Source organism: Acinonyx jubatus, chromosome D2, assembly GCF_027475565.1.
Source record: "Acinonyx jubatus isolate Ajub_Pintada_27869175 chromosome D2, VMU_Ajub_asm_v1.0, whole genome shotgun sequence".
In the NCBI taxonomy this organism is placed as follows: domain Eukaryota; kingdom Metazoa; phylum Chordata; class Mammalia; order Carnivora; family Felidae; genus Acinonyx; species Acinonyx jubatus.
Window position 1 is genome coordinate 20,214,459 of NC_069393.1, and position 24,971 is coordinate 20,239,429.

Consider the following 24,971-nt stretch of genomic DNA (forward strand, 5'->3'; position numbering starts at 1 on the left):
TAAAAACAGATCTACCCTATGACCCAGGAATAGCACTGCTAGGAATTTACCCAAGGAATACAGGAGTGCTGATGCATAGGGGCACTTGTACTCCAATGTTTATAGCAGCACTTTCAACAATAGGCAAATTATGGAAAGAGCCTAAATGTCCACCAAATGACGAATGGATAAAGAAGAAGTGGTTTATATATACAATGGAATATCACTTGGCAATGAGAAAGAATGAAATCTGGCCATTTGTAGCAATGTGGATGGAACTAGATGGTATTATGCTAAGTGAAATAATTCAGGCAGAGAAAGATACCATATATTTTCACTCATATGTGTCTCTTGAGAATATTAACAGAAGGCCATGGGGGAGGGGAAGGGGAAAAAAAGTTACAGAGAGTGAAGGAGGCAAACCATAACAGACTCTTAAATACCGAGAACAGACTGAGGGTTGATGGGGGTTGGGGGAGAGGGGAAAGTGGGTGATGGGCATTGAGGAGGGCACCTGTTGGAATGAGCACTGGGTGTTTTATAGAAACCAATTTGACAATAAATTATATTAAAGAATAAATAATAAAAAAGATTTAAAAAAGAGTTATAATCCATTACCAGAAAATATCTTTTTAGAGAGCAACTGACAGCCTGTGAGAATAGGACAGATCCAGGATAGGAACTCTATTTATGATGGATCCTGTGTTGGCAAATGAAAACAGCTGTCCCCTGGCACAGAGGAGTACCCAAAAAGGAAGGACAGAAAAGCCCACACACCTCAGACACAATCAACCCTTATTTCAAGCCACAGGGTCCTTACCCGGTATTTCTTTTCTTGTTCAAATTTTTCTTCAAATTTCCTAATTTTTCGCTTGAGGCTCTGGATGTGCTTGGTGAGCTGGGTAATGGTCTGTGGCTCCTTGCCATCACCACAGCCACACCGTGAAGAACTTCGTGGCCTGTAATGATTGCAGGGAGGGAGAGAATCATAAAAAACCATGGTCTTCCCATAAACATTGCTGCTGGTCTACAAACGAAGCTTCCTGGATTATCAGAGAGGATAGGCCATTTTTGATGAGTCTACCATGGTGGTATTTACTTATTAATAGAGACCACTGATCAAAGAATTCCATTATCGGACAATGCTATCAGGGAATTTAGTGCAGAAATGTCAGAATATTATTCTAGGAAGTGCATTTCCTAAAGTTTGGAAGAGGCCAATTTAAGACAAAAAGAAATAGCCTACTGTGGCATTATCCCTAACAGGTTGCACCTAATAACATTTTTAAAGAAGATATAGATAAGTAGTTAATTTTCTTGACACAACAGAGCCTTGTGAATCTAATAAGAATGGACCCCCACCTCCAGAAAATGCATTGACCCTCTCACATAGCCCACAGTTTACAATAGCAATAATCCACTAACTCCCTCAAATCCATCAATAGACAGCCTGCAAGGTCAGATTTGGAAAATTCATTAATGACAGCAGAAGTTACTAAGGAGAAACTAGGATTCTCTGTACATATTTTCAGCCAAGGGACACTCATTTTAGTTTTGAATCAAAATTATTTGTAGATTTTTTTAAAAAAAGAATGCATAGTTTCACACTTTTTGGGGGGAGTGGAGGGCAGCTATTGTAAGCTGCTACTCTTGTGGAATCTAAGAAGAAATTGAGGTAGACAACTCCCAAGCACTGCCGCAAGCTATCCCTTGAAGCCACTGTTGGGCATGCAAAGAATATTGAGCTTACCAGGGATACTCCTGATATTTGCATAGACATATTCTTACTTAGGACTCTGGTCATTTGACCAAAAATGTTCAAACACGTAAGCTCTGGGGTATTCCTGCATCTCATGACCATTTCCTTCTGAGATGGCAAGACCTGACACGGTATTCCCAAATAGAAAGTACACTGATTCTTGCCATTCATTGCTCAGGTCTTGCGGTTGTATTTGATAGGCATGTCTGCACTATGTCAGACACAGACTTCATTATAGGTTATAAATGTATTTGAAAAAGTGGATGAAATGAAGATAAGGTTTTCTTACATCATAAACTGCTGAGTGCTGGGTGGAGAAGGGGCTGATTCAGGGTCTAAGTTGAATCTCTGGCTTTGGCTGAAGATGGAGCATCGTGGTGACAGCAGTGGGTTATCACCGTCAGTGATGTGATAGAGAAGCCTGCTAGTCCCGACAGACTGGAGGTCTTCTGGTGCACTGTCTGCTTCATTCTGCCCATCTTTGTGGGCTGGTGCAGGGTCTGAGGAAACAAGATAAATCATCAAGATTCAGAAATGACAGAGGCCTTGAGACTGTCATGTTCCTAAGTAAAGATCATAAACATTCATTATAATGTCTGGCTTCTTTGTCATTTCTTCTTTCTGGGGATATGAAAGGCTTTCAAAGTACTGTTATGTTTATTCTCAGAGAAACTGGATAGAAAATATTACAAAGCCACTAACAAAAAAAATGGAAACACAAATTATTTTGTTATAAATTTAAAGTAATGATTCAGTAATGATTCCATTTTACGTAAAAAGCATACATTTATGGGGGCGCCTGGGTGGCGCAGTCGGTTAAGCGTCCGACTTCAGCCAGGTCACGATCTCGCGGTGCGTGAGTTCGAGCCCCGCGTCAGACTCTGGGCTGATGGCTCAGAGCCTGGAGCCTGTTTCCGATTCTGTGTCTCCCTCTCTCTCTGCCCCTCCCCCGTTCATGCTCTGTCTCTCTCTGTCCCAAAAATAAATAAACGTTGAAAAAAAAATAAAAAAAAAGCATACATTTATGTGTACAAGTAAGTGCACTAAAATACCAAAGAAGCTACTTAGCAACTACAAAGCATGGAAGAATTAGGAATGATTCTTTTTCTCCTCCAAAATTTTTGTAGCATTTTATTTTTGACAAAAATTAAAAAACAAGAACAAAACAGATTCCAAATCCTGTCTCCAGCTACGTCTGTGTCTGAATTCTATGATCACTCCCCTTTTATTTTTTTTAATGTTTATTTTTGAGAGAGAGAGAGAGAGAGAGAGAGAGAGAGAGAGAGAGAGAGAGAAAGAGAGAGTGCAAGCAGGAGGGGCAAAGAGAGGAGACCCAGAATCCGAAGCAGGCTCCAGGCTCTGAGCTGTCAGAACAGAGACCAACACAGGGCTCAAACTGTTGAACTGTGAGATCATGACCTGAGCCAAAGTCCGATGCTTAACCTACTGAGCCACCCAGGGGCCCAGATCACTCTCCCTTTAAAGGAACTCATTAACTTCCCACCTCAGGGCCAGTCCAGAGAGTGGGCACACCTGCGCTCTAGAGGAAGGGCAGATAAGTGAGGAATATGAAGACACTGAGTCAGAGTGGCCAGGTGAGACTCTCTACATCAGGGGGCTCTAGACAGTTATTTGAGCAGAAGCCAAAACAAACTCCTTCTCAATTTTGCCCAGCAAACAACTCAGGACAACTCAAGGCTTTCTTTTATTCTTACCCCAAATAAAGAGAAAAACAAATGCTTTCTGGGTGAATAAGCAGAATCTGAAAACACTGACAATCCACTTTTCCAAAATAAACATTTATCACAATTTGGTACCGGATGACTCTTAATCAGGTTTAGAATGGCTCATGTTCTCCAGAGCTTGAAATGCAATTTGCTTTGTGCAACATCAAAGGTCTGATCCCTTGTGTGCTTTCAATTGGCTTCTTCCCTGTTGGGTTTCAGACTGGGAGCCTGGATAATGCCTCCAATGTGCCTGTGAAGCTCACTAACAGCATTCTATCAGTGGCTGAGCTGGCCAGAAGTGCATGAGATGAGGGCTGGTGAAGAGGTGGGGCCAGATGAACACCAGTGCCCAGGTCTGAAAGCAAGGTGTGTCCGTGTGTCTGACAACTCACCACAGGCAACACCCTTGCTAAGAATAATTTACCCAGAAAACACAGTTTGGCAGGAGCCTTAAAGAGTAACAGGAGTAAGAGTTACTAATCAATAAATGTTACTAATCAACAACATATGCTAACAATCACCTTCAAAGCCCACCAGGAGGTATACAGGTGCTTACCAAATCCTTTCAATAAACCATTAGGCCCCAAAAAGAAATGCATTTTATTCATATTACCTGTTTCTGGACAGAATCTTTTGGTAATAATGATGGGGAAGAAGAGAATTTTTAGCAAGCACCTGGGACCAGTGTATTTTTGTTGAAATGGGAAAGGTCTGAGGCATTCAGCCCTTCAGCTCAGCTGTGGCCCTAGGGTCAAAATGAACATGAGTCTCTTGGTGCTGCTTTGTAATGCCAAATGGAGGCACTTGGGCTCCTAGCCATTTGACTGAAGTGGAGGCAAGAAGAGAGCTTAGCTTCTGAAACCCACAGGGTCCTATGATGGAACTTCATAAGATCACAGATCACTCTGAATGGCTCCTTTTGAATTGCATTACAATTAAATCCATAAACCTCCATTTATATGGTGTGTGCTTCTGTGGGCACTCATGTCATTTGCTGCCTACTTAACATCCCAAACCCCCTGCCCTAGATTTACCACTAGAGGAAGCAGAGAGCCACAAAGACCTAGAAGCACCAAGCTGAAAACCAACAAAAAGTCAAAAATTGGTAATTTGGTAGTGCTTCAGTTATGTGTTCAAACTCATTATTTGAATTGAGAAGTGGCTTAATTAAATCAGATGGTGCATGTGTGTGGGCACTTGCACACACAGAATTATTGAGCTCCTTGCTCAGAAGAGGCCAGCACAGATTCTGAGGTAGCCATTGCTGCTATCACCCTGGGAATAGAGCCCAGGTCAGCTCTTACAGACCCTGCTCCCCAACAGGGAAAAGCTTACTGCGGTTTCTGATGCTTCTCAGTTGAGTATGTTACTTTGTCTTCTGAAGGACAGGGCTGCTTGCTATAGGGCCCCTCATGTGATGCAGTGTGATTTAAAGGAAGGGGCCTAGGAACCAGGAATTTTGGTGTGCTTATACTTTCTTGTGAAGTTCCAGGGACTTCCTGACCTCTCTCAGTGTCTTTGTTTGGCCCATCTTACAGAGCTGTGACAGGAAAGTAAAAAGAGGTTGCTGCACATTGTGCCTGAAGTTAACAGTATTGTGCCGTACACTTAAAAAGTTGTTAAGAGTATATATCTATGTCAAAAAAACAGATCTTCAGGTAAAAAAAAAGTGTAGCTCTCATGTTATTACCACAATTAAAAAAAAACCTATTTCTTCTTTTCTTTTCTAAAAGAAATCTTATTTTCTAAAATTTCTATAATGAATAAATCTTAATTTTATAGGAGGAAAAAACAATAAATGTTAATATTTTTAAAAAAGTTTGAAAGAAAATGAGCATTCCTGAGAATGTGAGAAACAACCCCAGGGATGCCACAACAGAGAGCAAAGATTATGAGTTGGAGCCTCAGGTCTACCATTTGTTTAGAAAGACTTCAGAAATGTTGGGCCTTTTTAAACATGGATTTTTTTTTCACTTGTAAAATGGAGAGAATGATGGTACCTGCCTCAAAAGACTAAGTGAGGATGAAGATGAAATGAAATAAAACTATATCTTCTACAAAATTTTTGCCATATCCACATAAACCTATGTTTACTCCCTGTCCCTCTCTCTCTCTCTGCGCACACACGCACACACGCACACACACACACACACACCAAACTTACGATGGTTCAATTTATGATTTTTTGATGTTACGATGGTGTGAAAGTGATAACATTCAGTAGAAACCATACTTTGAATTTTGAAATTGGATCTTCTCCTGGGATAGCTTTGTGTGGTACGATACTCTCTTGTGATGCTGGGCAGTGACAGTGAGCCACAGCTCACAGTCAGCCATGCAGTCACAAGGGTAAACCACCAATACACTTAAAACCATTCTCTATACAGCCATTTTTGTTTCCACTTTTGGTACAGTGTTCAATAAATTACATGATATTCAACTTCATAAAATAGGCTTTATGTTAGATAATTTTGCTCAACTGTAGGCTAATGTAAGTGTTCTGAGAACCTATTCATGTAGACTAGGCTAAGTTAGATTGCTTAGTAGTCTAGGTGTATTTCATGGATTTTTTAAAAAAGTTTTTTTTTAATGTTTTTTTTATTTATTTCTAGAGAGAGACAGAAAGAACAGAGTATGGTGGCGGAGACAGAGGGAGAGAAAGAATCCCAAGCAGGCTCTGCATTGTCAGTGCAGAGCCCAACATGGGGCTCAAACTCACGAACCATGAGATTATGACCCGAGACAAAATCCAGAGGCAGAGATTTAACCTACTGAGACACCCAGGTGCCCCTCTGTGAATTTTTGATTTACAATATTTTCAGCTTACAGTGTGTTACCTGGATGCAACCCTATTATAAGTCAAAGAAAATCTGAAGATCTGTATATAGATATAGAGTAGAATATGTACAAAAGAGTACATATTTTATATAAATTAATATATTTACTATGTATTTTAAATGGATAGATAAAATTTCAACCTATAATTGTTTTTATTTTTTAATTTTGGCTTCATCTTAAGTTATGGTGGTCAAGACATAATGAATTTGATGTGCTAGTTACTATTTTTCTGAATAATACACATTAAAATAAATTTCTAGTAAAACTAACAATATTTGCCCATGGACCTTTGTCTAGCATATTTGGTGAAACACTGAGATAAGGCATAGAAGCTGCTAAACATAGTAACCATGAAAACCATCATTTTATAGTAATTATCATCATCAGAATAAGGAACTGAATATTATCTTCTCTTATTGAACATGAATTATACTCAGAATCCCTGTGGGGTTAATAAGGGAAATGAGAACCAATATACCCCTCAACATATTGTCCCTCCTATCAGTTCTTAGTTATAAATAAGAATAATCATATGTAATATTTCTGGAGTAACTGACTTATTTCTTCAAACCTGTAAGAGTTTTTGCATGTATTTAATCTTCATAACAACCACATGAGGCTGATAGTAATATGATCTCCATTTTAAATTCAGTATGCAGGGTGATATAAACTATGTTAGTTCCAGGGAAGGTTTGACCAGTGTCCATGGTAGAAGACTCCACATCTCTGACCCTGGGAGCCAACGGATGTTTCCAGTGGCCCACTTACTGAGCAGTAGGGAACAAAGAAGAGAAATAATTATCATCAGTGCGTGAAGGCCAAGAGACCACTTCTGATCTTGCTGCAACCCCAGACAGAAACAGATGTTGTATTATAGCTGTTTAATAAGTCAGTCAGATTTAAAAATATATCTAATATGAATTTTTAAGCAATTAAAAATTCAAATAAATCTCTATTTGCAACCATTTGAGATGTACTGTTGAAATATAATTGAGTAATAAATTAGCCATAGTCTTGTGGATTTGTTAATTTGCACTCTTGGGTTTAGCCTTCATGGTGGGCTTTTATAGGTAGCATTCAGGTACATTCCAAAATGCCAAATGTCAGCCTTTATTGGTTTTAAAAGCTAGATAAGTCAAAAGTATGTCCATAATTCTAACAAGGTACAAGCATTAGAGTTCTCAGCCAGCCTCTCCAAAACAACTGAAGGATACACAGTGGGTTCAGTTTTAGGTATGTTGAATTTGAGCACCTGAAGGCACTTAGTAGGTTAGCTATGGGGTTACAACAGAAAGTACATGGGTAATCTTGAAGTCATCCCAGTAACTAAATCTGGGGACACAGGTGAGATTGCTTGCTCAGAGACTACCTACCAAGAGGTGAGCAGCAGTATCTCCAAGGCTAGATTGGGTGGGGCTAAGCATAAGGACAGATGGAAGAGAGATTCCTCATTGGTAAGGCTGGCTGAGTCACCAAGTGGGGTGTGGGTGGCACTCCAAGTAGGCTTTTTAGTGCCAGCTTCTGTGGACAACCACCAGAAACATCAGTGAGGTAGAAGGGTGGGAAATTTGTCACTGTGAAAGCAGGGCTGGGCCTTATGGAAGGCACTCTGCAGGTCTAAGAGTCACTTTGCCATCATGGTTAAAAGCACAGGATTTAAAAAAAAGCACAGAGGTTAAAAAAAGTTTTTTTAATATTTTATTATTTATTTTTGAGAGAGGCAGAGCATGAGTAGGGGAGAGAGGGAAACACAGAATCTGAAGAAGCTCCAGGCTCTGAGCTCTCAGCACAGAGCCCAATATGGGGCAGAACTCACAAACCGCGAGATCATAACCTGAGCTGAAGTCGGTTCATGACTGGAGCTGAAGTTGGACGCTTAACTGACTGAGCCACCTAGGCGCCCCTCACAGAGGATTTTTCATACGCTCAGAAACACCTAGATTGAAGCCCCAGTTTTGTCATGTATGTGACCTGGGACACATTATTCACTGTTTACATTCCCAGTTTTCCCATCTATATAATGGGAATTCATTCATTCAGCAAATGTTTATTAGCCATCTACTGCATGCCAGAGCCCTGTTTCAGGGAAGGATGACAAAACAGTATCTACCTCATAAATTGTTGGAGAATTGAAAAGAAGACAAGGAATCTCAAGTGATTAGGACAGTGCCCCAGGGGAGGGGATATAACCCATCAATAAATGTTACTTGCTGTTGTTTTGTATTTATGGTGGTATCTTTTACCTAGTTAAGAAACTTGGTAGAAGAGTTGGCTGGGGGAAAGGAAGATAAATTCAGTTCTAGATACCCTGAGTTAACAGGCAGTTTTGGTCATCCAGTGCAAGTGTCCAGGAGGCCCTGGATATGTGTAGGTATGGAACTCAGGAGACAGAGTCCAGCTGGGTTTGATCTCAGCATGTACTTCCCCAAATCTGTCATCTGCAGGAGGAGGCAGAGCCGTCTGCCTCATTTTCATTTTGAAGGAGTCAATGTACTGATTACAATTAAAATGAATGGCTAATAGGTGAGGGCATTGGGTTAGCTGAATAATGAAAAATCCCAAATTTCTCCCTAAAACCCAGAAAACTACATGGATCAAGAAGCCTCAGCTCAGATCTAAACCTTTTCCTTTCATCTGCATTTTTAAATACAATCTTCTAATTAAATTTCCATCAGTAAATACAGAACCAGGTTTTAGGCTTTTGAGTAGTTTTGTTTTTCTTTTTGGTATTTTTTTTTACTGCATGATTATTGTAAGGTCAAGTACATTTTTTAAGTAAGCTCTACACCCAATGTGGGGCTTGAACTCATGACCTTGAAATCAAGAGTTGCATGCTCTACTGACTGAGCCAGGCAGGCACCCTTGTGAATAGTTCTTAAGTTAAATTTAACTTCATACCTCTTGTTTCCTAGAAAATTATAAGAGGACAATTTCAGAATATTTTTTCTTGAGTTGTTGTGATTATATCTAACATAAGCAATACTTTTACCAAGGAAACATAACATATATAAATCATAGAAATACCCAAATACATAAATCTTCAGGGTATATTGTCACTGATTATTTTACAAGTCCAATCATAACTTATATGCAGTTTCATAATAGACAATAAGGAAGATGTGATATATACAATGGAATATTACTCAGCAATCAAAAAGAATGAAATCTTGCCATTTTCAATGACATGGATGGAACTACAGTGTATGTACTATGCTAAGTGAAGTAAGTCAGAAAAAGACAAATATATGAATTCATTTATATGTGCAATTTAAGAAAGAAAACAGATGAATATAGGGGAAGGGAAGGAAAAATAAGATAGAAACAGAGAGGGAGACAATCCTTAAGAGACTCTTAAAGACCAAGAACAAACTGAGGGTTGCTGGAGGGATATTGGGTGTGGGCATGGGCTAAGTGAGTGATGGGTATTGAGGAGGGCACTTGTTGGGATGAGCACTCGGTGTTATATGTAAGTGATAAATCACTAAATTCTACTCCCGAAATCATTACTACACTATATATTAACTAACTTGGATTTAAATTTTAAAAAAGCCTTGGAATGACTAAAATAAAATAAAATAAAATAAAAATAGTTCTTTTCTAGTATTTTTATAGTCTCAATGGTAAGAATAAGGAATAAATGACTTCTAGTTAGAAAACAAAACAAAACAAAACAGTATCCACAAAGGCTCAACCAAAGGAAAATCACATTCCCATTTGGCTAACATGTTGTTTATCCTATATACTATTATACTAACCTTTTAGTATCATTTGGGGAAAAGAAAACAGTTTGAAATCACCCAAATTTTCAGAATAATAATGTTCAATAAATTTAAGTGTCCAGACAAAATTAAGTATCTTAAATACATTTTAATTCCATACCATAACTAGCTTAGCAAAATAAGGTCACAAAGTAAAAGAAAAGAGGCAGTAAAGACAACTAGAATGGATAGAGACAGAGGAAGACAAAGTGGCAAGGTCATGGCTGAGAAAGAGAAGCAGCCAGAAAGCTGTGGGAAAAAAAAGAAGAATAGAAACAAAGTGATAGCATGGTGGTGGGGATGGGTGAGAAGGAAGGAGAGGCAAGTGACAGAGGTTGAGTTTATACTCAGGAAACATGGAGTGAACACAAGCTTCTAGTCCATGAAAGACTGAGGTCTTCAGACATTAATGACTTCTAACCTAAATCAAAGTAAATTCTACCCATGGGCTATAGTAACATGACCTATGCTGAGGACAGATGTGAGATCTCCAGATCCTGTCACAATGAGAAAGGGAAGAAATCCATTTTTTGCATTGTTTTGGAGTAGAACATTTGAAGTGGGAATAATTAATATTTTTGGAGGCAGTTTCTACACAGGACGAAACCAAATGTCCAATTTGGTAAGGAAAGAAGCAAATCTTCTAGACAAATCTACCAGGTGGCTAAATGAAGCTTTGTACCTTATTCTCTGATTATCCAAGACTTATTCTTTTGCCTATATGCATACTACCAAAGAACAGTTGAGAAATTAACAAGGGAAATGGCCAAGGCCAATGAACAACTTTTTCCCTCCCCATGTCACAAAAGTGGAGCCAAATGCTCAGATTACAGAGCTCTGCTTGAACTGTGGAACCAGGGAAAGAGCAAGCATCTATCACTATCCACGATAATGTCCAAGATTTGGAAGCACCCTCTTGATATATAGAGAAAGCTGGATACTGTGTTCTGGTTATTTTTCAGGCTAAAAGACTGTCCAGGTCCTCTAGTCAACTCCTGCACAATTGACCACCTCAGTGGTACAGCGGATAAAATTCTATTAAGATAACAAGCAATCTTTGTAAGCATTCACATTCATAGCAGATGTACTTTGCAAAGCAGAAGGAAAATTGAATATACAAAGCAAACAGGAAGGCTATCAAAGGAAATTCTAATCTTCAATTGGGGTCTGTATCTTTATGAGCCTCATCCAATGTTAGTTAGGAAAATTTGGTCAGAGAAGTTAGTCCCAAAGCTCCACATAGAGCCACAAAAAAGTATGATCCTCATGGAACTGGAAGAGACAGTAAAGGTTGTTCACGCTGAGCTTGGGGATGGTAGGGTTGGGCATCCAGAACAGTGTTAGACACCAAGTATCTGGGCATGATATATGGGTAACTATGTGAAAGAGAAAGGGGGTATATGAAAATTCTCTGTACTGTCTGCTCAATTTTCTATAAACCTAACACTTCTTAAAAAATTAATTAAAAAAAACACGACTATAAATCTACAAGTTAAAAGCCTGGACTCTCTAGTCAGAGCCCCAAACTTGGTCTGACACTATACTTGATCTTAGCCAAAAGTCTGAGATGCAATCAGACTTGGTCTGAGATGCCACTTGCTCACAATTATTATGTCCTTGGCCAGGTAAGGCTCTTCTAAGTCAGAGTCCTCATTTATAAAGAGTTATAGCAAGGACAAATGTTACCACAGTCCTTGACCTGCCTTAAAAACTGAATTTAAAAATCTTGTTAAAAATAGTCACCTAGAGTTTAAGCTGTAGGACTGTTTTTTTTTTCCTTTCCCTATAAAGCAGTTATGGAAACAGACTTAGAGAATATACTGTCATCTATGAATTTCGAAATCATTAAAAAAACTTTATTTGGAAAACAAGGGGCTAATGTGAAGCCCCCTATTTCAGACACTATGAAGATGGTAATAAAAGTACCAGGGGAAAATTATTAACAGTAAAGATAATTTCCAGCCAAGTTATGTCATAGGTTTAGCACAGGATAGGTTTATGGTAACAAATGTAGTTTCAACTTTAATAGGAGGTAATTATTCAACCATCAGCTCTGTAGATTATTGCTGTTATAAATACTTTTTGCTGAAGAGAATTAGTGTAATGTCAATCATATGCAATGTTCTAGAGGGAACCTAGGAAATGAACAGTACTAATGGCATTTCAACACCTTGAAAGTAGCTAGAATTATGAGAGTAGATAAAGACAAGGGTAAACATTATCAGTTGGAAAAAAGGCAACATAAGCTCTGATGACAGAAAGAATTCCCAGGTTTTTAAAAAATTATAGCTGACATTTATTGACCATTTACTAAGAGGGATGTGCTAAGTGCCTCATATGTATTATGCTACAATAGTTTCACAATAATCTAAGAAGTAAATACTATTCTTTTTTCCCATATTAAAGAAAAGGAAGCTGATGCATAGAGAGAACAAATCACTTGTCCAAGATCACCCAACCTGCTCATCAAGTTCTGCAAAGAATTATGTTTCCGAACAAGGTAGAGCCAATGAATATAATTTATTTGGGCTTTCAAGAAGTGCATGGCATGGTTTTTAAATGAGAAATTGTTTAAAAACAAAACCAAATGGTGATTGAGCTAAATGTTTTGCAGTGGATTACAAAATCCACTTAACAATATGTACCAAAGAACAGAGATGAATTAGTATCTTTATGATGGAAATATCAGTACTAATCCTTGCAAATGGATCCTGGGTTAACCTTATTTTACATTTCAAAAATGACATAGAAGAGGTAGTAGCTTTGCGAGTCTGAATTTGCAGATGATATTGATATTTTTCAAAGAATAAAATGCTAAGCTACTACAAAAGCAGCTCGCAAAGCATGAGGAAGCTCAACAGTGACAGACGACCTTCAATGTGAGCCAGTAGGCAATGCAGCTGGAGAAAACTAATCCATGTACTCTTAATAATAAGCACTAAACTATTAGTTTGGTAGGGAATGGAATTTTGGGAGCTCTAATGGAATACAGTTCTATGACAAAAAGGCCAAGAAAAGAACATGCATCTCTAGGAAGAGTTTGGAAAACAATATAACAAGTATAATATTTTGTAATTAATAAAACACCCCCATGCCCATATTTTTTAGATATTAATTCATTTTTTGTTGAGATCATTGTAACTTCACATGTAGTTACAAGAAATAATAGAAGGATCCCTTGTCCATGTTGCCAATTTCCCCTAATGGTATCATATCTACAAATAAAATTCTATTTGACTCCATCTGGAATACATTATGCAGGTCAGGTAAATGCATATTAAGAAAGGTACAGGGTTCTAGAGATGGTTTAGATCATAGGACCTGAAATAAATATGTGAAGAGGGGTTATAACAGGTTATTCAACTATAAATCTAGGTCCCTTCAGGTTGACAAAACAAACTCAGGAGTGGATAAAGAAAATATGACTTTCATAACACATTAATAGAGTACATAGGTTGGCTATGGGCTTAATTTCAAATTCTAGAATATTAGAACCATGGGGACTTAATATTTAGACTGGATAGCTAATAGTATAGTGTGAAGCACTAAACTATGGAGTCTGACTGGGAAACCCTCTCTTCCTCCCATTTCCTCCCAACCTCTACCACTCAGTAGCTGTGGGACCCTCAGCAAGTTACACTAACTCTCCAAGCTTATTTCCTCATCTTCCATCTGGGGATAATAATGGCACCTACCTCATTCAGGACTGTGAACATAAAACAGGGAAACCCATGTAACAATGTCTGACACAAATGAAAATGTCATTGTTAGTGCTGTTAATAATACTGATGGTATGCATTTAAAAGCTTTTAAAAGGGTGTTTCTAAATCTTGGCACTATTGACATCTTGGACCAGATAATTCTTTATTGGGGTGGTGGGGTGGACATTGGGGGTTCCTTACATTGCAGGATGTTCAGAAGCATCCTTGGCCTCTACTCATTAAATGTGGCACTCACCTTCAAGCTGCGATACTGAAAATGTTCCTAGATAATGCCAAATATCCCCAAGGTAGGGAGAGAGGAAGGTAGAGAGATGAAAAAAAAAAATCAACCCTGATTGAAAACCACTACTTTAAAGAAACTGAAAAGATGAAGTACTACTTTCTACAGTGGTAGCCATTTCTTAATGTTAAAGCAACAGGTGGTACATACTGAAAATATAAAAAGGTTCAGGAAGGACTTAGAAATAATACATATACATACACATTGACCCATAATAAACAAAGTTTCTAAAGAATATTTGGAATTCTGTGCACTTACAAGGTTGAAGTAATGGACCCCCTCTTACCAACTTTCAAACAGTGTCTGGACTACTGCCAGATAGGATGAAACCAAGTTATGTAGATGCCCCACCTAGTGGGATACTTGAGATGTCCCCTTTTCCAGAAGGCCAATTATAAACTCCACCTGCAGGAAGAACACATTGCATGGTACTCTCTAGAGAAGCTCTGGAGTATTGTGCTCTAGAAAGTGTTCCTAAATCTACTTGCTCCTCAGAATTACGAGGGGGAGATTTTCAAACATGGAGATTTTTCAGGCTTCAACCTACATTTAAATTTTTCCTTTTAAGATGGAGAGCTCAGACATCTGGAAGTGTAATAATCACTCCCAAGTAATTGGGAACTTCTGGTCAAGTGGACAGTGTCTTGAAATGTGAGAGAGAAGGCCAGGTCCTCTTTAACTCTGCCCCATCTTAACTTCAACATCAGGAAAAGACCTACAAACCATGAAGAATTCGTTATGGGAATTATTATAGCCTGTATTAGTTTTTTCTAATAATCAACATTAGGAACAAGGCTCTTACCCAAATAGTTAGATTTGAAAATCAAGATTTTACAGTAAAAGAAATTAATTAGAAACTGCTGTGGCATTATTATTTCTAGTAATAAGTCTTTATCACTGGTGACAGCTTTTGCCACAAATTCCAAACCATTCAATCACCTGTGGTCACACAGAACAGGGGTTACTATGCTTAGTCATGTGGAACAAACAGTCCTTCTGCAAACTTAGAAAATGACAAGCAGTTGAAAAGAAATTTTCATTCCATTTTCCGTTCAACAACACCAGAATAGATCCTTACTAATGCAACAGAGGAAGCATTTGCTTCAACTGTAAAAGGCTATTGATGCAGTTCGGATTTTTGAGCCTAAGTGCTTTCGGGGTTTCCATATCAAATTAGGCAATTTGCAACCTACAAGTAGGGTGACTAGTTGTCACAGATTACCTAGGACTAAGAATTCCAAGCATGTGTGACTTTTAATGATAAAACTGGGACACATTCCTGGACAAATTGGACATTCCATGACAATTGGTTACCCTATGTACAGTCTTGAAGTTATCTAGCAGGTGTCATTTTTTTCTAAGGGCCTCTACATCTACACCCCTCAAATCTGTCCCTGTCCCTTGCCCATGTCCCATCCCACCCTTTTCTAGCCTGAGGACTTGGGTGCTCAAGCACCTTCCTCCTCCTGAAGTAAATGACTGAGCCAACTGGTCACTGACCCTGAGTTGTAAGTCCATGTTGTCCATGAAACTGAGGTGAAGCAGAGTCAAAGAGAACCTGAGAGAACCTGGTCTTCTCTCTCATAATTCAAGACACTTAAATAATGGTTCCCACCATTTGGGAGTGTTTATGAAATATAAATATTACAAGACTTCTACCCCAGACTGTCTAAAGATAAGGACTAAGAATCCTTGCAGAAGCTTGCAAAGCTTCCTGGTAATTGTGATGTGCAGGAAGTCTCACAAACACTATTTAAAACACAGTGCTCCTCCAGGGGTACCATGAAATGTGTTTTTGCTGCAAGTGCAGTTCATAATTGCATTGCCAGAGTGGAGACACATTTCAGGTATTTTACTAGGTAGGACTGATCTTTGCAATACATAAACCCAAGTTAAAACCCAATACTTTGATCTCAAGATGTAGAGAGTATAATGCTTTGCTAAGATCATCATTTCAAATGCCTACTGAAAAAGTTTTACTTTACTGGTCAGGTCCTAATTGAGTCTAAAGAAAGCTTGAAACCTATTTATGTCATACCAATTTATAGTTATAAGTGTTTGCTTTTAATAGTGAACTGGTTGCATATTATGTCCAGAAATTCCTATAAAAATCACCCCTTGGGCTTTGTCTTTGTTATAGCAATTATTGATATCAAAAATAAGTAATTGAATATTTATATACATGTAAGGCTCAGGGCTAGATGTTAGACTTTGGGAAAGCACAAAATTTTAAATTACTATATTCTTTTATAGACTTATGGCCATTTGTACTATTATGTGATCACACTCTCAAAAGAGATTTATACACACATAAAAACTAGCTTCGAGATGTTCAAAGATCACTCTAGAAATCCCTTCACAGGGCCCAAGACTCTAAATGAGCAAACATTTCTTCCTTCTGAGTGACACATGGAATAGAAATATAGGACCTTCCTATAAACACTTATCTTGGAAGCCAATGAGACTAAACGATCCCATAAATTAATCTGTGAAAACCTAGTCTAAATGCTTGCCAATTTGGCAATATTCCTGCCAAATGATGAGACTTTTTAGGTCCCTAAAAACATCTAGCAGGTGGTTTCCAGATTGTGTCAAAGGGTTATTGGAAAATTAGAGAAGAAAGGTGTCAAATAAATATTACAAGTTTCAATATAAGGGCTAGAGCTTCTTCACTTTCCCCATATCAAGTTTCATGCAGTCATTTTAGCTAAATGAGACTCCTTATTCACAAAGACTACAAAGGTGAAAAACATCAAGATGGGTTTTATCTTTGAAAACTTGTGAGAAATCTTGACTAGTACACACACAGTGAAAACGTCTCTTTTTCATAGACTCTCTTGGAAGGGCTCTGGAACATCTCAGATTCACCTACATTTTGGAAAATTCAGTACCCAACCCACAAGTCTCCTTTGTAAGGAACCTTCTGTCCATTTCTGCCATTTAACACTTAACATGCAATGTATTGATGGTTCCTATGTATGGGCAATTCCTACATGAACTCAGTATGTATTTCCATTACACAAGGAGTGTTAATAAAGTTGTCCAAATCCTGTCCATCCAGGATGAGAAAATGCAAAACTACTCCTGATCTTTGGAGAATATAAGACAATACACGCACTTAAAAGTCATCATGTAAAATTAAAAATATATATATATCCATATCCAACACGCAGATATTGTACAATTCTGCCAGATACTTGTGTAGCTACACAAAACATCAAATAACTCAAAAGTTAATTTATATCTGGCTTAAGATTTCTTTATGTGTTTTGTATGTGGTTTGTTGGGGTTGGTAGAAGAAGAGTGTGTCTAATAATCTGACTGAAACCTCTAATTAGATCAACATTGGGCTCTGCCCATTTTACTTGCCTCCCATCCAAACACAATGGCCAACAGAACAAGGGTAGCTCACCAGACAATAATGACACCCAACTAGCCACCTGCATCCATGAGGAAATAATTTATCACTTACAGCAGGTTTGCACCTGGCCTCAGTGTCCTTACTGTGAAGTGTATTATTTCACAGGTTTGTTTAAAGATTTAATATAAAATATACAAAGTACTTAGAACAGTGCCTGGATCACAAAAGTCTTCAATAACAATAGCTACCATTAATAGCTTTATTATTGGCCACTATTATTAATATGCTTAGTTGTTAATATTCTTAATTAATAAACACTGGAAGTTTTGCCTACTTAGACCATATGGATCTGTTTTAAACAGTAATGTTTTAAATGAACTATTAATAATCATACTGAAATACTCTACCTTCTTAAATCTCTTCCTTCAATTCTTGGAACTAAAGGGCATCTCATGAAGCAAGCTCACTTAAGCCAATTTTACCACCTATCTAGAAACCAGTTTACAAACCCCTGATCTATTTGTGTTACAAAAGATAAGCTGTGCTCTCATCTCTACTCATATAAATTAGTGTTTCTTTTCTATCTAAATCTTTCAGGGAGCATTAGTTTGCCTTCTGCTTAGTCAATCTACCATTCCTGGGATTAAAACCAGAGAAATTATCAGACAAATGAGAACCAATTTTGAGACTTTTCAACACAGACGTTAATGCTAAAAAAAAAAAATTGAGACAAAAAAAAGACAATATAGGATCGGAATGAGCTACACCACTCACCTCCACTTTCCTATGTTGATGAATCATCTTACAAGCAGGTAATAGAAGAAAGGAAGTAGTAATGTTAAAACTATCCCATAACTGAATACCTCAAAAATACCATGACAATCGACAGTACAGATTATCTACATGCAGTGATAGAAAATAAGCACACTACTTGTTTGTCACAGGAGGCCAATCAGGCATTCATTAGGACCAGGAGTAGTGGTGGATGTTTTTCACCTGACACCTATTTATGCATAGTCTGATGCTTGGCCCCCAGCTGGAGAGAATTCTCTGTATCAGAACACACCTTAATTCTTCCTGCACCGTCTCAGCTCCCCCACTGCAACTCAAGCTCCTCTTCAGCTTTTCTGTTGCACCAGGCATGGTTTCCCACAAGAGGCCAGGTTTAGGAGAAAGCAGCAAGAGCCTGAACTATCCTGATGGTACATGTGAGGACATTCCCCCACCTCAGCCTCTTACCTGCAACATCTGCGCCTTCTGCAAGCACACTCTGGGTCGACACTGGGTCTGGGTCCTTGAGTCCATGCACCTGAGCAGCTTCTTCCTGGTTTGTCAAAAATGCAGAGCACAGATCAGTTTCTAGGGCTTGGAGCTTCAGCAAGGAATTCTGCCAGCAAAAGCAGAACATCAGGCTAGCTAAGTAACTGCCTAATACACAACAGTAAGTCCGCAGTTCCTGCAGAACAACTTCCTCCAGCGCCTGGCAGGAGGAGGATCTCAACCACAGCTGCTTCAGGCAGAGCTGATTGTACCAGAATCAGGTACACATTATTCTACATGCAACCTCAGTTTCTGCCTCATTTCAATCCTAACGTATTTGGCTTTATATGACACACACGGGACTGGTGATTTCGTCAGCAAGAGACGCTGCACCAAGAGAACCAATCTGAGATGGTATCTGCTTCTCCGGGTGCTTGAGGCTTTACGCTTTGCAAGTGTTTCATTCATTGTGCTGACATCAGGAGCAAGTGATATTAGGCCCCTCCCAGGCTACCATTCATAAAAGCCAGCATCTCTTAACCTCTGAACACTGCAGCAGACTGCAGTGCATAAAGAGTTACTGCTGCAGAGACTGCCTAGCATCTGGGAGGTGCTTCTGGGCTCCCTGATCTACATCTGTATGTGTGTGTGTGTGTGTGGGGGGGGTGTATGCATGCATGTGTGTGTGTGTGTTCTGAAGTTGTTCCTCTCACATGAAATGGCTATCACTGCCTTTATCAGGAGCAGAGTGGGAGAAGCAAGGCAGAGGGCCCTGGTCACTGAGTGTGACCCAGCCACTGAGGGAGAAGCAATTTCTGAGGTCCCAGAACAACCCTACCCCACCCCCTTCATTTCCCATTTTAAATTTCTCTCATGGTTCTTAATAAGAATACAGTCATACAGACTGATGCATGTATCCTGCCATGATGCAGATGCCCAGCAAATTAATTCCCCTGACCAGGTGAAAGTGAGTCACGCCTGAGGCCTTGGCCAGGAGCCACTCCCCTGCAACAGGAAAGCTCTGCAGGCCTCAGCAGCTCCTCCACCCACAGAGCTTCTGGCAGGGGTGGCTACCTGCAGTGGAGCCAGTGATCCTGTGCCTACTATGACTCTCCCATACACACACACACTCTATTGACAGTCTACTCCCCATACACCTTCATACCCAACCATCACACCCTACTCCGTACACATACCCCCATTCCTATCCCACACATACCCTCACACCCTACCTCATATATACCTTCACCTCCTGTTCTCCACACCCTCATGTCCAACCCCCTACCTTTGCACTACTTTGCACATACAATGTAACCCACAAATAACCCCATATAAACTCTCGTTCCTACCCTTCACACTCATCCCTTATATCCCCTACTACACACACACACACACACACACACACACACATGCACACGGAAGCACCCTACCTTACACCCTACATACACCCTCATACTCAACTCCCACTCTCACATCTATTCAGTACACACACACACCTACCCCCATATACACCCTTATACCTTACCTCACATAAGCACCTACCCCCAACATCTCCTCACACTGAACTCCTCCCCTTATACAATACCCACTCCAACACCCATACCCTCATCCATGCTGTTTATGTGAGCAAATATGAGCCCAAAGCAGTGTTTTCAAAGTTGTTCACTGCTAAGTGGGCTCCAGATACCTCCTGTGCTGTGCTCAGAGATGAAGGTACAAACCTCCTTTGTGCTCAGGGGTTGCTGACTGAGACCACACGGTTCAGATGAGACATCTACCTGAGACCAGATCATTTTTTTACTGCTCTCTCCTCCTTTCTGGGATACTCTCCCAGAAGCTGAATGTGGAAGTCAGAGCCTGAGGTTACTGACAGGAGGTATAGAGGAATAAGGACACCAAGTTTCTGAAAAGAATTCCAACCATCTGGGAAGAAAAAGAATAATTCCAGGCAAGCTTCCTACTGAAGGACCTTGGAAATGAGCACACCTTTAAAAAAGAGCAAAACTATTCTGAAGATTAAGAAATGACACCATGAGAATGTAAAGTGGTACAGCTGCTATAGAAAACAGAATAACATTTCCTCAAAAAATTAAAAAAGGACTACCATATGATCCAGCAATTCTGCGACTGTGTATATACCCTAAAAGGATTGAGAGCAGGGACTCAAACAGATATTTGTACACCTATATTCATAGCAATATTTACAATAGACAAGAGGTATATTATGGGATGAATTGTGTCTCCCCCAAATTTATATGTTGAAGACCTAACCCCAATGTAACTGTATTTGGAGATTTTAAGGGTAAAATGAGGTATAAGGGTGTAGTCCAAATTCAACATGATTGGTATAATTATAATTACAGAGAGAAAGAGACACCAGGGATGCACACACAGAGGAAAGGCCACGTGAGAAGGTGGCTATTTGCCAGCCAAGGAGAAAGGCTTCAGGAGAAACCCAACTCTGCCAGCACCTTGACTTTCAGCCTCCAGAACTGTGAGAAAATAAACGTTTGTTGTTTCAGCCACCCAGTCTTTTTTTTAATGGCAACTTTAACAGAGTATTGGCAGACTAATACAAGGTAGAACCAACCCAAGCGTCCATTGACAGATGAATTGATAAAATGTGATATACATACAATGGAGTATTATTTAGCCTTGAAAAGGAAGAACATTCTGACACATGTTACAACAAACATGAAGCCTGATGACATTTTGCTAAGTGAAATAAGACATTCACAAAAGGACAATATCTAGGGTAATAAAATTAATAGAAATAGAAAATGGTGGTTGCCAGGGGTTGGTGGTGAGGGAAAGAGAGGTTAGGTTTAATGGGTACAAAATCTCAGATAGGAAAGATGAATAAAGTTCTGGAGATGGATGGTGGTGATAGTTTCACAACAATGTGAGTGTACTTAATACCAATGAACTGTATGTTTGAAAATGGTTAAAGTGGTAAATGTTATATATATATTACTACAATTTAAAAAGTAAAAGTGAAGAGAAAGAAAGAAGAAAGAAATAAAGGTAAGAGAAAGAAAGAAAGAAAGGAAGAAAGGAAGAAAGGAAGAAAGAAAGAAAGAAAGAAAGAAAGAAAAAGAAAAATTCCTCCCCTCCATTTAGAGGGAGGATGTAGAACCAGCAGCTTCTTGCAGATTCCATGTTTTCTTGTATATTCTACAAAGCAGAGGAGGACATGTCAGCTCTGCTACATCCTATTCATCTGACTTTGGGCAAGCATCTGGGCTATTCTAAACCTTGGTTTCTTCATCTGTAAAAAAAAAAGGCAATAATAACACTAACAATGACAGCTGTTGTAAGAATTAAATGGAAGAACATATGAAATGCACTTTGCACAGCACCAGCATATAGTAAACACTCAAGGACTGAACACTGAGTTTATTATGAATTATCTTTATACCCCAGAGGCTGCTGGGTAGAGCTCTTGTCATGTGCAAGGCCAAACTCTATACCAATTCTAAGGCCTTGACTCATAACTTCATCTCCCAGGGCCCGACTGTCTGCATCTGCCTATAAAGGTCCTGAGACTGGATGACTTCTAAGTTCCTTTCCAGCTTTATTTTTTAAATTTTTTTTTAATGTTTATTTATTTTGGAGAGAGAGAGTGCATGTGAATGGGGAGAGACAGAGAGAGAGAGGGAAACACAGAATCTGAAGCAGGCTCCAGGCTGTGAGCTATCAGCACAGAGCCCAACATGGGGCTCGAACCCATGAACTGTGAAATCATGACCTGAGCCCAAGTTGGACACTTAACCAAGACTGAGCCACCCAGGTGCCCTCCTTTCCAACTTTAACTGAAAGGAAAGCAAACATGCATATACTGAGGATGGTGCACAGAATGTCACAAAGTAGGTGCTTAGACAATGTTTCTGGAACTGAATAAAGTGTAAATAGCAAAGAATTTCAATGCATAGGACTATCAGCTCACATTCACATTCAAAGGCTACTGAACTCCCACAGGGAGTGAGATATGATGCTGAGACCCAATTGTGGCTAGAAGTGGTAACTGGGTTGTCATCCATCTTCCTCTCCCACTTCCTCCCTTGTACTCATACTGAAGCAAAATCAAGACTTGCTTGATTAAGTTTGCCAAAGGAGATCCATCTGCACGGCTGATTTATTCCTTTCTGAGAAACCAGATAAGTGTAAGATTAAAGGAATGGAGGAGAAAACAAGTGACAAATGAAACAGGAGAGAGAAGATGAAGGTCTCAAGTGACAAGTAGAAGGGGAAAAAATAAGCTGCTATAACTGAGGATAAGAAAGCAGAATGGAAGAAACTCTACAGACCAGCTGTCATCAACTATATCCCTTCCCCACCCCCAAACTGACCCTTTACCTGAAGATGACCTGCTGCTCCCCAATATAAGAACAGAAAGTGGGAACTTGGACACCATGTGTGGAACAGGTCCATAAAGGAATACCTGTCCTGATGACTAGGAAACCCAGGACAGGGATGAGAGTGGGGACTTTACCTGTGAACAATCTATGCCACTGTCACATGTCCTTCCAGTGGGCAACAGAAGACATCTGGCCAGCCATCAGGGCTGAGTCCCACAGAGCCACCCTTGAGAAGGCCCATGGACAACTCAAACTGCACAAACAAGGGTCATACTTCTACATAAATGTCACACCACACATGCAGCTCCTAAGCTCTAGCAGCTTTAAATGCACAGAGAGATGCACTAGGCTCTGGTGAGACTGATATCAGACCCTTCCTAATGAGGCTTCCTCTCTACTGGGGAGACAGCCATAAAACAAGGAAACAAATCAAACAATAATGTCAGTTTCTACTGTCATAGGGTGATGGAGGAAAGAAACCATAGCCCAAGGAAAGAGTAAACACCTATTTCACTCTGATTATCCTTGACTTCGTGATCTTTAATGTAGGAACATGCTTTTGCCCTACAGAAAAATTAAGGGCAGTAAATCCCCGGTGTCTTTGTGCTACCTCAATGAAACCCTTCTCTCACTAGGACCCCCACCCTCTGTGAAGCTGCCCCCAGCCCATCCCTCAGGGGTGGGCTGCTAGCACTTTTCCACATTTATATTCCAAGTCTGCATGAATGGGTCTCTAGGATCTGCAGGAAAATTGAACAAAGGCTGATGGATCCTCTAAAGAAAAATGACTACCTCTCTTTTCCACCTCTTGCATCTGGGTATGAAAAAAAACAAAGACAAGTCAGTTAAACCTAGGTGTGGCTTTCTAAAAGCTAATTTCTCTCTTTTACATAATGGAAAACATGCTACTTGTTTTAGAAAATACTATACTCACTTTTCTCTCCTATGCAATTACCAAATCTCTCTTTAGTTTGGTTGGAATGGAGAACACCCACACAGGATGGATAGTTAAATACTATTTTAAGGTGCCTTTGCCTGCAATTCACCAGAGTAGGGACAGCTTACTTTTAATTTCTGTGAAGAGATTTAGTTGTCCTCTCACATCCCTTTATCTAAGAACTGTATACAGATTCTCTATAGTGATGTGAAGATCAAACTGGAAATTTGCTAAAAGTTGGGGATACAACTGGGTCTCTGAACATCCACAGTTCTACTTACCACTATTCTTCCATGATTTTAATGTTTTCCATGCATATTTCCTCCATTACCCACCTCCCTAACACACACACATACACACATAGGCACACACACAATATCCTCTCTTTGCATTTGCTTCCTGACCCCACCTCCCCAGGCCTGATTTAGCTATAGTTGCTTCACAGTCAAATTTCTATAAATTTCTTGAGCCATTTTTGATTACCTTACCTAAGTAGAGCCCCTCAATTTCCCTGTTAGCATCTCATTTATTTTCTTTCTAACACTTGATATAATATGTAAATTCATTCATTTCCTTACTTGTTTATTGGCTCTTTCTAGCTCCAAATGGGCTGGCAATATGCTTCCATTTTTCACTACCATACCTAGCACAATGAGTATCACAGGAGCCAACCAATAAAAACAATGCCATTGCATATTAATTTTGATTTCTGGACTCTTTAGGCCCTTCTGAGTACCAATTTCAAGCTGCCCTGTTGCCCTGGTCCAGAAAATTTAAAATCATTACAAATCACTAGGGAATTTACTGAAGATGTGCATTCACTCAGGGACTACCCCAGAGATTCAGATTCTGTGGTCCAGGACAGGGTCATTTAGATACAGGAGGTCTAAGATCTATACTTTAAAGATATAGTTCCTATTCCCTCAGGATTTGGCTCACTCTAAATGCTGTCTTACTTGCCTGAGTCCCTGTCCCTGGGACAATAGCTTTTC

The 24,971-nt window shown here is 39.4% G+C and overlaps 1 protein-coding gene across 6 annotated transcripts in view; it reads right to left on the bottom strand.

Moving 5' to 3' along the window:
• FAM13C (family with sequence similarity 13 member C) overlaps positions 1-24,971 on the bottom strand; it is a 160,698-nt gene that overhangs the window by 34,591 nt on the left and 101,136 nt on the right. For all 6 annotated transcript variants that reach the window (XM_053207565.1, XM_015072836.3, XM_053207567.1 and 3 more), the window contains 3 exons: positions 18,664-18,748; positions 2,028-2,238; positions 800-938 (listed from right to left, as the gene is read on the bottom strand). In XM_053207565.1, coding sequence (XP_053063540.1) covers positions 800-938; positions 2,028-2,238; positions 18,664-18,748 — 435 coding nt within the window. The remainder of the gene's footprint in view (positions 1-799; positions 939-2,027; positions 2,239-18,663; positions 18,749-24,971) is intronic.